General features: G+C 39.3%; 1 protein-coding gene across 1 annotated transcript in view; it reads right to left on the bottom strand.

Annotated features, from left to right (window-relative positions):
* Window positions 1–2,235: 2,235 nt before the first annotated feature.
* EFCAB3 (EF-hand calcium binding domain 3) overlaps window positions 2,236–13,731 on the bottom strand; it is a 29,269-nt gene continuing 17,773 nt past the window's right edge. Inside the window, exons 6-9 of the mRNA XM_052658779.1 lie at window positions 12,023–12,216; window positions 11,492–11,676; window positions 7,969–8,091; window positions 2,236–2,562 (exon numbers count right to left, since the gene is read on the bottom strand). Of these exons, the coding sequence (XP_052514739.1) occupies window positions 2,236–2,562; window positions 7,969–8,091; window positions 11,492–11,676; window positions 12,023–12,216 (829 nt within the window). The remainder of the gene's footprint in view (window positions 2,563–7,968; window positions 8,092–11,491; window positions 11,677–12,022; window positions 12,217–13,731) is intronic.

Raw genomic sequence — 13,731 nt, 5'->3', positions numbered from 1 at the left:
TTTTACAGCTTCACTGAGGTAAAGTTGACATGCAATTAAATTCATCCATTTAAAATGTACAGGTTGATGAGTTTTCATAAAACTATGTATTTGTGCAACACCATCATAGTTAGGGGCTTCCCTGGTGGCTAACACGGTAGAGTCTGCCTACAATGCTGGAGACCTGGGTTCAAACATAATTAAGTTTTAGAACAACTCCATAAAGTTCTTTCATTCCTTTTAGGAGCTTTGCAGTTGTGAATATTATTCTTTTATTTGAAGTATCTTTTACAACATCATTTTAATGACCCTGGTGTTGTTTTGGATAGTTATACCATGATGTATCAGACAATTAGGCTACTTTGTTTCTTACTACTAAAAATTCACCATAAGAAAAATCCTTATAACTAAATCATTTTGTACATTCATTATTATTTCTTTAGGATTAATTTCTAGAAGTGGAAGTGCTGAGTCAATGGTTAAAATTAGCTCTGTTACGAAGCTCTGTGTTGTTTAGTTACTAAGTCATGTCTGACTCTTTGTGACCCCATGGACTGCAGCATGCCAGGCTTTCCTGTCCTTTGCTATCTCCTGGAGTTGATCAGACTCACATCCATTGATTGGTGATGCTATCTAACCATCTCATCCTCTGTCACCCCCTTCTCCTGCCCTCAGTCTTTGGTCAGAGCATTTTATCTGTCTGCTCACGGTTACACATCTAGGTCCAAGAACAGGATCCAGCACACAGTATGCAACTCAGGAAATAACTAGTGAACTGGCTGAGTACCTGTTGCTATATTGCATTCCATCAGAGAGAGGCCAACTTATGCCGTTGTCAACAGTGTGTGATAATTTAATAGAATGTTTTTCTGTTAAGAATAATTTTAATAGAAGCTATCCTAGATTTTCCAGGACAGATCTATTTAAAAATATTCTGTCCTGTTAGCCCATTGACCCAAGGAAATATCCCAGGAATTCTAATATTTTGGCATCCAAATGAAATCTCTTAGGTTTTCTTGTTATATTTACATAGCCATAGCAAAAAAACCCCAAAAAACTCTTGTCAAACTGTGAATTTTGTTTTATGGATAGAAAATGTTATTTATTTTTGTCCCAATCATAAAAATTATAAAGAATGGCAAATATTTTTAGACAGTTTTGAATATTCAAGGTAACACAAAATTACTTCAGGCTTATTTCATTGAACAGTTTTGGGAGCCTTCACTATCTTCGTTACTTGTTCCTGGCATGTTATAATTTTACATTATAAGCCACTGTCTCCATCAGTGTGGAACATGTATTTTCCTTTTTTTAGAAAAGAGAAAAGGTAATGGATTATATACACTTAAATATGTTAAAATAATAAATGTTATGGTGTTTATATTTTTCCACAATAAAAAATTGCAACCCCTCACCAAGAAAGAGGGTGTGAGATCAGTTGTTTTTCAGAGTAATCCAAGGGATCAGGATTAGAATCCTTAGGAAAACCCATATCTAATCAAGGTTCCCTGGGGGACGGCAAAATTGTTCCCTGAAACTGAAAGGTCATTCTCTTCTGTTGCTTCTGGCCTCTTTCACAAACCATAAAAAAATAAAAAGAATGCCACTAAGTCACATAAACTCAGATACTTATTGTTGAGAGGGCTGTTAGGAGGTCAGAGAGCAGCCCTGTGTTAAGTACCATCTTTGCTTTTATCCTTCCTGCTGAGGCCCAGGCAGCTTTGAGGTGCCCCAGGTGGGGGCAGCAGAGTGCAGCTGGTTGCTAGAGAAATCACCCCAAGGCATCTGCTGCTGGGGCTGCTGCTGCTAAGTCACTTCATTTGTGTCCGACTCTGTGCGATCTCATAGACGGCAGCCCACCAGGCTCCCCCCGTCCCCGGGATTCTCCAGGCAAGAACACTGGAGTGGGTTGCCATTTCCTTCTCCAATGCATGAAAGTAAAAAGTGAAAGTGAAGTCGCTCAGTCGTGTCTGACTCTTCACGACCCCACGGACTGCAGCCTACCAGGCTCCTCTGTCCATGGGATTTTCCAGGCAAGAGTGCTGGAGTGGGGTGCCATTGCCTTCTCCCCAAGGCATCTATTTACCAGTTAAGAATTAGGAAAGGGAAACCATACTATGACTTAAACTTTTTTACTGGTCAGAATTCAAAAGATGTCAATGTTTCCAGCTGCTGAGGATGTATTAGACGAAAGCAAGAATAATTTTGATATCTATGAAAAAGTAGTTTGTGATGAGCTGTTTAGAAAACATAGTTTCATTGTCGAAAGCCCTTGAAGCCTTTCCGTTTTCTTTTTCTTCCTGTGTCTGTGTCACATTCACTGATATCTGAAGAGGACGAGAATACAGAATTGTGGAAGGCATTCCTGTTCACGTGGGCATCGTATAACTTTAGGTCCTTAGGGGAAAGTAATTCTTGGCAGACATTCCAGGACCATGTATAAGTAGAAAAGGTGTCATAAAAGGACTCATTTTTACTCTCTATTCCAATCAAATCTCCCCGAATCTTCCGCCAGAGGTTTAGCATTTGTTTCCGGTGCTCAAGGGCAATTCCCAAGTTATAGGTTTCTGTAGCTCTCTTTACCTGCAGTGAGAGAGCAGTAGTTTATAGTAGTTACCGCAAAATATCTTTGGTTTCTGGACCACAATTCTAGATACCCCAAAGGTTATTTTTTCAAGTTACTTGAATGTCACTGAATTTATATATTAGGTAGTGCCTCTTGAGGACACATGAGTTAGGAGTTGATGGACAATGAAAATGTATTACTTAGGAGTAGTGAGATATTAAGAAATTTTATAAGAATTTAAAAACATGGTAGACTAAAACAAGGAGGAAATGTGGGATGGAGATGGGCTCTTAGAACAACACAAGTGCCAAGGATGGCACTCTGTCCAGCCTACGGCAGGAAGGCAGAAGATGCTGCGCTAAGGAGGTCCACAAGAAAAATGAAATGAAAACAGGTCAGTTGTGTTTGACTCTTTGAGACCCCATGGACTGTAGCCCTCCAGGCTCCTCTGTCCATGGAATTCTCCAGGCCAGAATACTAGAGTGGGTAGCTGTTCCTTCTCTAGGAGATCTCCCCAACCCAGGGATCGAACCCAGGTCTCCAGCATGGCAGGCTGATTCTTTACTGTCTGAGCCACCAGGGAAGCCCGGAGGTCCACAAGGATTTGATTAAATCTAAGGATTAGGTGGCCATGGGAAAGTATTCCAGGGAGAGGAGACAGCATAACAAATGCTCCAAGGCAATTCATCCCAGAGCTGGTAGGGGAGTCCAGGCCCTAGGGTATCACTAAAGAGTTAACTTTGAGGAAAGGCAAGTCAGGTGTTGTTGCCGTAATCAAGGCCTAAGACTTGTTCTCAGTGAGGTTGGGGAGACCCCTTTCGTCAGGGAAAGTCATGCTGTAGCGAGACACTTTTCTGTGGGAAGTGCAGTGAGACCCTCAGTTGTGTGGAGCAGAAAATACAGTTGAAATACGCTGCCATTGCCGATAGGGAAGCATTTATTTCTTAAGCAGGACAGTGACAGGTTGGATCTTCTTAGGACCCATTCTCCATAGCAGCTGTGTGGAGAACAGGTGGAGCTGTGAGGAAGGGATAGCAGGTTGGAAGTTGTTGTCCAGGTAAAGCCTAACGAGGGCTTCAGTTTAGGCAATAGCAATACAATGGAATGAATGGGACAGATTTGAAAAATCTTTGGGAAAATGGGAGTAGCCAGATTTGGTGATTAGTATATGTGGGGAGTGAGGAAGAACATAACTTAAGGATGGTTGCCAAATTCAGACTTCAACTGAAGAAAGTGGGGAATACCACTACACCATTCAGGTATGACGTAAGTCAAATCCCTTATGACTACACAGTGGAAGTGAGAAATCGATTTAAGGGACTAGATCTGATAGACAGAGTGCCTGATGAACTATGGATGGAGGTTCGTGACATTGTACAGGAGACAGGGATCAAGACCATCCCCAAGAAAAGGAAATGTCAAAAAGCAAAATGGCTGTCTGAGGAGGCCTTACAAATAGCCGTGAAAAGAAGAGAAGTGAAAAGCAAAGGAGAAAAGGAAAGATATAAGCATCTGAATGCAGAGTTCCAAAGAATAGCAAGGACAGATAAGAAAGCCTTCCTCACCGATCAATGCAAAGAAATAGAGGAAAACAATAGAATGGGAAAGACTAGAGATCTCTTCGAGAAAATTAGATTTACCAAGGGAACATTTCATGCAAAAATGGGCTCAATAAAGGACAGAAATGAACCTAATAGAAGCAGAAGATATTAAGAAGAGGTGGTACACAGAAGAACTGTACAAAAAAAAATCTTCACAACCCAGATAATCACGATGGTGTGATCACTCATCTAGAGCCAGACATCCTGGAATGTGAAGTTAAGTGGGCCTTAGGAAGCATCACTACGAACAAAGCTAGTGGAGATGATGGAATTCCAGTTGAACTATTTCAAGTCCTAAAAGATGACGCTGTGAAAGTGCTGCACTCAATATGCCAGCAAATTTGGAAGACTCAGCAGTGGCCACAGGACTGGAAAAGGTCAGTTTTTATTCCAATCCCAAAGAAAGGCAATGCCAAAGAATGCTCAAACTACCACACAATTGTACTCATCTCACATGCTAATAAAGTAATGCTCAAAATTCCCCAAGCCAGGCTTCAGTAATATGGAACCATGAACTTCCAGATGTTCAAGCTGATTTTAGAAATGGCAGAGGAACCAGAGATCAAATTGCCAATATCTGCTGGATCATCGAAAAAGCAAGAGAGTTCCAGAAAAAACATCTATTTCTGCTTTATTGACTATGCCAAAGCCCTTGACTGTGTGGATCACAATAAACTGTGGAAAATTCTGTAAGAGATGGGAACATACCACACCACCTGACCTGCCTCTTGAGAAGCCTGTATGCAGGTCAGGAAGCAACAGTTAGAACTGGACATGGAACAACAGACTGGTTCCAAATAGGAAAAGGAGTATGTCAAGGCTGTATATTGTCACCCTGCTTATTTAACTTATATGCAGAGTACATCATGAGAAATGCTGGGCTAGATGAAGCACAAGCTGGAATCAAGATTCCCAGGAAAAATATCAATAACCTCAGATATGCAGATGACACCACCCTTATGGCAGAAAGTGAAGAGGAGCTAAAAAGCCTCTTGCTGAAAGTGAAAGAGGAGAGTGAAAAAGTTGGCTTAAAGCTCAACATTCAGAAAACGAAGATCATGGCATCTGGTCCCCTCACTACATGGCAAATAGATGGGGAAACAGTGGAAACAGTGGCTGACTTTATTTTTGGGGTCTCCCAAATCACTGCAGATGGTGATTGCAGCCACGAAATTAAAAGATGCTTACTCCTTGGAAGGAAAGTTATGAGCAACCTAGACAGCATATTAAAAAAGCAGAGATGTTACTTTGTCTACAAAGGTCCATCTAGTCAAGGCTGTGGTTTTTCTAGTGGTCATGTATGGATATGAGAGTTAGATCATAAAGAAAGACGTGATGCTTTTGAACTGTGGTGTTGGAGAAGACTCTTGAGAGTCCCTTGGACTGCAAGGAGATCCAACCAGTCCATCCTAAAGGAAATCAGTCCTGGGTGTTCACTGGAAGGACTGATGTTGAACCTGAAACTCCAATACTTTGGCCACCTGATGAGAAGAGCTGACTCATTTGAAAAGACCCTGATGCTGGGAAAGATTGAGGGCAGGAGGAGAAGGGGACGACAGAGGATGAGATGGCTGGATGGAATCACCAACTCAATGGACACGGGTTTGGGTAGACTCTGGCAGTTGGTGATGGACAGGGAGACCTGGCATGCTGTGGTTCATGGGGTTGCAAAGAGTCAGACATGACTGAGCAACTGAACTGAACTGAAGGTTGGCTCTTGGCTTTCAAGTCTCAGTGCCTAGGGAGATGATAGTATGGAATCCTCGAGGAAGAGCCAGTTTGATGTGTAAGATGATGAGTTTGGTTTTGGATGTGTCCAGCTGGATATGCTGTGAGACAGCAGGGTAAATATGCTCAGCAGGTAATCAGTGAGATGAGGCAGTACTGGAAAGACGTCTAGGCCAGTGACAGTTAAGACTGATCAGGTGTATAGGTAGCAGCTGAAACAAGGCGAATCAGAGTGTAGGAAGATTGAGGGTAGGAACGGTGTTTTTTATTCTGTGGTATCTCCTAATCTCAGAACCTTGTTAACACTGGATAAATATTTACTGAACAAGTGAATGTGTTTAATAAGAAGAGCAGTAAGATGAGACTAGAAAACTAGGAAATATCAAGACTTAAGGAACTTAAATGTCCACTGACAGATGAATGGATAAAGAAGATGTGAGTTTATATATATACAGTGGAATACTACTCAGCCATAGAAAAGAATGAAATAAGGGCATTTCCAGCAACATGGGTGGATCTGGAGAGTACCATACTGAGTGAAGTAAGTCAGACAGAGAAAGACAAACATATGGTATCACTTACATGTGATACACGAAAAGATGATATGGATTAACTTACTTACAAAATAGGAATAGGCTTACAGACATAGGAAACAAACTTATGGTTACCAAAGTTTGAAGGGGGAAAGGGGGGAGGGGTAAATTAGGAATTTGGGATTAACAGATATACACCACTATATATAAAATAGATAAAAAACAAGGACCTATTTTATAGCACAGGGAAGTATAATCAATATCTTATAATAACCTATAATAAAAAAGAATCTGAAAAAGGATATATTTATTTGTGTATGTATAACTGAATCACTTTGGTGTATACCTCAAACACTGCAAATCAACTGTACTTCAACTATAGAAAAAAAGGGTGAACCTCAGGAAAAAGAAGAGAGGAAAGATACAGAGAGACACATAGAATTGAAGATGCATTGTAAAGGCTAAGAAAGTGAAAGTGTTAGTTGCTGAGTTGTGTCTGACTCTTTGCAACCTCTTGGATTGTAGCCCAAGAAGCTTCTGTCCATGGAACTCTCCAGGCAAGAATACTAGGAATGGGTAGCCATTTCCTTCTCCCAATTCTTTACCATCTCAGCCACCAGGGAAGCCCCATTGTAAAGGCTCAGGAAGTAGAATGTGTCTTGGAGAGCTTGATCATTAGCGTCAAATGCAGAAGGGAGCTGGCATAAAATAAATACACCACAGTTTCTTTCTGGGAGACAAAAGTTGCTAAGAAGTGAGGGCACGAAAGCAGACACCCAGCACAGAGTTGTGGTTAAAGTGTGGATTCTTCAGAATCCAAGGTACCCATGCTTATAATTCTGGTTCTATTACTTTCTAGCTGTGTGCCTTTGGGCAAACCATGTAACCTCTCTGTGCATAAAAATGACAAGGAGTAACAGTGCCTAACTCAAAGGTTTGTTGTGGTAAGTAAATGAATTAGTACCTATAAAGTACTTGTAGAGTGCTTACAGAGCACACTGCCTGGTACCTAGGAAGCGTAATTAAACTACTATTACTATTATTCTGTTAGCTGCCATAATAAAGATTCAGTCACTCATCACAATTCCCTCCCTGAGTACAACCCTCACCGTGACTGCTGGTTTACTACCTTAACTAGTTGCTGTCTCCAGCATGAAACAAATGAATGCCCCAGAAATGATGCTGGGTACAACTCCAAAGGAGAAATGATCTGGTCTTAAGGACAGAGAACAGAAAAAAAAAAATCTTGGTTTTATGGTTGTAGTGTGTATGTGCTCGGCCATTTCCAATGCCTTGCAACCCCATGCCCATGGGTCCACGCCCTCTGCCAGGCCCCTGTGTCCATGAGACTTTCTAGGCAAGAATACTGGAGAGGGCTGCCATCTCCTCCTCCAGGGGAATCTTCATGAGCCAAGGATAAAACTGGGGTCTCCTGTGTCTCCTGTACTGCAGGCAGATTCTTTACCGCTGAGCCACCAGGGAAGTTCTATGGTTGTAGTAATGAAGTGGAAAACGTTTTTGTCCATGGTTTCTGGGAAGGCATTCAACAGTGAATACTCACGTGTGGTTTAATAGCCGCTGCATCAGCCACTGTCCAGTTCTGCTTTCTCTTGAGTATTTGATCAATGGTGAGGATATCAGTTGAGTAGCCTGAGGTAGGGTCAACAGGTTTTATATTTGCTGCCTTTATGAACATTTAAAAAAGAAGGTGAGTAACATATTTAAGTTGAATTGCATAACAAAGACAAAATACACAGAAATATACTGTATTATGAAAGGGTGTGTATATGATTTATAAGATTATTTCTACACCACTTGTCAGTTGCTTCAGGGCACCTGGTATAGTGCCATGTATAAATGGCATCGAGCAAACTCTCTTAATAGTGAAGCCTAGTCACAAGACAAGTATAGACCAGAGGATGGTTTATGTTTGGGATGGATGTAGGGAGTAGAGAGGCACCAACTTCATCCTCACTCAAACTTGCAAAGCATTGAAAATGACTGTGCCCTCCACAAAGCACAACCTGGACTACTTCCAAAATTCTCACAGGGAACCAGCCATCTGTTTTTCCCTGTTCCTGGACTGCTGAACAGTGTTGATGGAAATCATATAAATATGCAGATTGCTTTCTTTGAAAATGTGTATGACCCAGGCTCATCCAGGTTCTCAGTACTGCTTGACATTACTTTTCTTCATTTGCAGATCTTACAGCTCTCATAGCGGCTGCTGGAAAACCAAACCTTTAAACTCCCTTAGCTAATGATCTTGTCTCTTCACATCTATCTAACATGAATTCTTTTTGCTCTTCTTTCCACCTTAGGATTTCTCCATCCTTTAACTCATTTTTTCCTCCTTCCCTCTCATATGTGAGAGTTTTTCCTAATTTTCAAGGTCTCTTTGTATATCATTATTTATTCACCTCCCTTCAATTTACTTCTTTCCAGCGCTGGTTTCATGGGTGTATGACTTGTGTAATTACACAGGGCCTTGTATTTAGAAGGGCCCTGAGTTTGGTTTAATGTTTTACGTTGCTATTTTTAAATTTTTAACTATTTTTGGACAAGGGGACCTACATTTTCATTTTGCACTGGGCCTAGCCAGTCTTGCCTCTCTTCTACATCTTCAAACATCTTCAGTTTCTCTTTAAGCAGTGGTTTTCAGCTTTGGCTGCAGAGTGGAACTTTAAAAAATCCTGAGGCCAAGGCCCCATTCCCAGAGATTTGATTTAACTAGACAGAGTTGAGGCCAGGACAGCAGGACTGTAAAAGCTCTCCCTGGGGGCTCTGTTGTGCAACCAAGATTGAGAACCAGAGTTCTAAGGGTTCTTCCTCCTGGCTATAAAAGTGCTCATCTCTTACATCCTGAAACAGATACTTATAGACTCCATTTCTCCATCAAGCTATAGTTTCATGTTTATCTTCCTGTTACAAAAACAGTTAAATTTTTATAAGAGGATTTGATCCCCCTCCCTGCTGCTCCTTTGCATTATCAGTTTCTGAAGAGGCATGACAAAAATCTTCCACTGTGATTATGGACTTGCTTATTCATTTAATATTTATTTTTACCATGTATAATACCTAAAAAGTCTAAAGCTAATCCTTATTATTCTGTTAAATATCACCTTATCTGTCAATTTGTTACGTACATACAGATTCAGAATAGTTTTATCTTCCTGATGATCAAAATTTTTTTTAAATTGAAGTATAGTTGACTTTCTATATTAGTTTCAAATGAACAAACAGTAATTCAACATTTAATAGATTATATCCCATACAAAGTTATCATAAAGTATTAGCTATACTCCCTGTATTGTACACTACATCCTTGTAACTTGTTTTATATCTAGAGTGATTTGTACCTCTTAATCTCCTTTACCTATTTTGCTCCTGTCCTCATCCTTCTCCCTCCTGGTAAACAGTTTGTTTTCTTTATCTGTGAATTTGTGTCTGTTTTATTTTGAAGATTCTCCTGATTATTAAAAACCATTAAATAGCATCTTTATCTTTATGTTTTGCTTAAATTTTCTCTCCCCCCTCCAATATATGGATAACAGCTTATTTTGATTTGTATTTGCCTGATATATCTTCTTCTGTCCCTTTATTTTCAAGTTTCTGGGTCATAATTTAGGTAAAAAGATATATATCTTAAAACTACTTAAAAAAAAATCAGCACCCTTTCTTTTAAACTTGAAAATAATTCTTTCTTCCTTCCTCCCTCCCTTCCCCTTATTATTTTTTTTTAAACTGGTGTCTTTAGTCGTTTCTTGTGATACTGATATATTTGGATTTTTCTGCCTATTTTGTTTCGTACTTTCTATTTTCCCATGTTCTCTTTTTTTTTTCTTATTTTTTTATTCCTCTATGGTTTGGCAATATTCATTTTAGTTTTTACTGATTATCTTCATGTTTTTAGTATTTACAATTAATGCAACAAATTATAGATTTAATCAATATCATAAGCCTCTCCCCAAACAATAAAAAGAACTTAGCTTTCATTCTGAGCACCACCCTCCTCATCTTCCATGTTAGCATGGTGTAGTATTTTATTTCTTATTGTCTGATGCTCTCCAAACCAGTACTTCTTTTTTTATTTCAGTATATAAATATTTAATTCTAGTTGCTTCTTTGGGTTTTCATTTTCCCAGGTATATGTAAAATTTAATAAAATGTGTATGCTTTTCTCTTTTACCTCTCTTATGTCTTATGTCCCATGTGTTTTCCAGCTTTTTGGTCTTGGGCAATCAAACATGGAAAGATAACGTCTCAGGGTAGTTTTAATTTGGATCTTTTATGAAGAGTGAGACTGAGTACCTTTTTATGTTTCTGAGAACTGTCTGCTCATATCTTTTGCTCATTTTTATATAGGTTAGTTTTTTCTAATCACTTTGAAGCTCTCTGATGTATGAGTTGCAAATGTGACTTTTTTGCCATGTAGAATTTTAAAATTATTTTTTATTTTTTAACTGTGCCACACAACATGCAGAATCTTAGTTCCCCAACCAGGGATTGAACCCATGACCTTTGCAGCAGAAGCATGTTGTCTTAACCACTGGACTGCTAGGGAAGTCCCTGAAACTTGAAAGTTTCATTCCTTGGTTTCTAATCAACATTTATAGTACATTAGATTAGATGTTATAATAGACTAGATTAGAATTATAGTACTATACATTTTTCAGCAATTTTAATGATTTGTTTAAATTAAATGAAATATTTATTGTTGTTGTTTAGTTGCTAAGTCATGTCCAACTCTTGTGATCCCATAGTCTATAGCCTGCCAGGCTTCACTGTCCATGGGATTTCCCAGGCAAGAATACTGGAATGGGTTGCCATTTCCTTTTACAGGGGATCTTCTTGACCCAGGGATCAAACAAGTGTCTTCTGCATTGGCAGGTGGATTCTTTACCACTGAGCTATGAGGGAAGCCTTTTACACCTGGATTTTAAATTTAGGAACATGGCTATGGCGTCTGGTTTGAAATATCATGACTGAAAATATTTGTCATTAATAAGCACATTACTAGTTCTGTTAAGTTAGAACTTAAAAAACCTAAATATTGAACTGATATGACATAATACAAATCTCACCTGTGTTTTCCAGTCTTTTTTATGGAAAAAATAGTTCTCAAAGAAATTCAGAGGTTCCTTTCTCTTCAGCATTTCTAATTTCTGTATGTCTTTGAATGGCTTTCCCATTACCACTCCATCCACATTAGGAAACAGTGGAAAGATGGGTATTTTTGAATATGGGCTATCTGAAGGAGGATTGCATTCTGAAAATATAAAAACAAAAAAATGTAAGAAGAAATTCCAGTAGAAGACATAACTGTGATGCCTAATTTGCCCTTTGCCTATTCATCTCCTCAGTGGCCCTGCCACCCCTTCTTCATTCTCCTGCTCCCACCACCCCACCCATCCACAGACTTTCAGCTGCATCCAGGTGTCTAGGGATTCAGGTAAAATGCACATTTGTTTCAAATGATATCTGTGTGACAGACCAGTCACTCAGAATACGCTGTGGCCCTACTCTTAAAGCACTTGGCATCTAGTATTTATTTCTGACCAGTAATATACACACACATCTTCTACAATGGTGGGGAGAGGACAAATGACTCTTACTCTTGAGCTCGTCAAGAAATTTAAATAAATCCTTTTCTTTCATTATTGCAATCCGAGCAGCATTAGCGAAAGCAGCTGTGCTTGAGCTTGGAGGTGTGCATATGTCTGGCTTAAATCTCCTTTTTCCATAACCTGTAGTATCGGGGCTCCACACCATTCCTGAGGTGGTTTCCTGGAATTTTCTTCGGAAATAGCTAGGAAATAAGATAATTTAGAGATGGTTAAAAAGTGCCTGACTGTTGGACAGAAAGAAAAAGAAGTCAATTTGCAAGTTATATATGCTGAATATGTTTAAGTTATATAGTCATTTAATATCATTTATGTGACATTTATAGAATATCTACTGACATTTTCCACAGACCATTTGATTACTTTATATATGCAGTCCCTGGGCTCTGGCTTCCTTCCTCTGCTCCAAGACTTCCCAGTCTTGTCTAGAAAAACACCTAGCAATTTTGATCTCTGACAAACCCTTAAGTGGTATCAACTTGACTATAAACATTAGTCATGCCTACTATTATATTATTTTGTGGTTTGTTTTTTAAAATTGAAGTGCAGCTTCTATACAATATCATATGCTACAGGTGTATAATATAGTAATTTTATGTTGGGTTTTAAAATGCAACATTTTTTAAATTGAAAGAAATTCTCATTGCAGAGAATCTGGAAGAGTTAGAAAAGTATAAAGAAAATGTTACCAGTAATCTTATTATCCACAGATGTCCACAGTAAATCACTGCTGTAATTCTTTACAATCTGTGTGTGTGTGTGTGCGCACGCATACATGTGTACATGTACATGCAGTCATGTGTATGAATGTATTTAGGAGATATGTTACTGTGCATTTTAGGTTATAAATTCTTTATGTGCCACAGGCTACATATGATAAAAGGTCTCTAATTCACAGCACAAACATTCCCAAAGGTATGTTTGGAATATCAGTGACAGGTCAGATTCCTTCTTGCTGCTGAGACAGAGACTCCTCTTAGCAGCTGAGGTAGGGATCTGGTCGCTCACTGCTTAGATGGAAAAACGTGTTTCTCACTGATTTGCTGCAGTGGGGGCTTCAGTACCAAAGTGGAAGATCTCACAGTTTGCTGAGTGGAGGACTGTCCCAGAGAACAAGATATAGGACCTTGCTTCTCATTACTTCACAGGTTTCTTTCTACTACAGCATCAGGAGGCTTCACTTCTCCCTGGGATGGTGACGAGCAATCTTTCTTTTCCTCTCAGGAAGAGGGAAAGAACTCGTTCTAAATATTGGAGCTGCAGCAGTGGTTGGGTAGGAGATGTGCTGATCGTGTTCTGATTGGAGTCTGGTTTGTAATCAGATACTTCCTTCCCTAACCTTTTTTTTTAAAATGTGTTTTATATTGGAGTATAGTTGCTTAACAATGTTGTGTTAGTTACAAGTATACACAGAGTGGTTTAGTTATCCCTATACATATATCTATTCTTTTTCATATTATTTACCCATTTAGGATATTACAGAGTACTGAGCAGAGTTCCCTGTAAGTCCTTGTTGGTTACTATTTTAAACTTTTTATTTTGTAGTGGGGTATAGCCGATTAACAAAAATGTTGTGATAGTTTCAGGTGAACAGCAAAGGCACTCACCCATACATACACACATATTCATTCTCCTCCAAACTCCCCTCCCATCCAGGCTGCCACATAACATTGAACAGAGTTCTATGTGCTATACAGTAG

Source organism: Budorcas taxicolor, chromosome 19 (genome assembly GCF_023091745.1).
Source record: "Budorcas taxicolor isolate Tak-1 chromosome 19, Takin1.1, whole genome shotgun sequence".
NCBI classification, from domain to species: domain Eukaryota; kingdom Metazoa; phylum Chordata; class Mammalia; order Artiodactyla; family Bovidae; genus Budorcas; species Budorcas taxicolor.
Note: the sequence above shows the minus strand (reverse complement) of the source record. Positions and strands in the feature narration are given on the sequence as shown.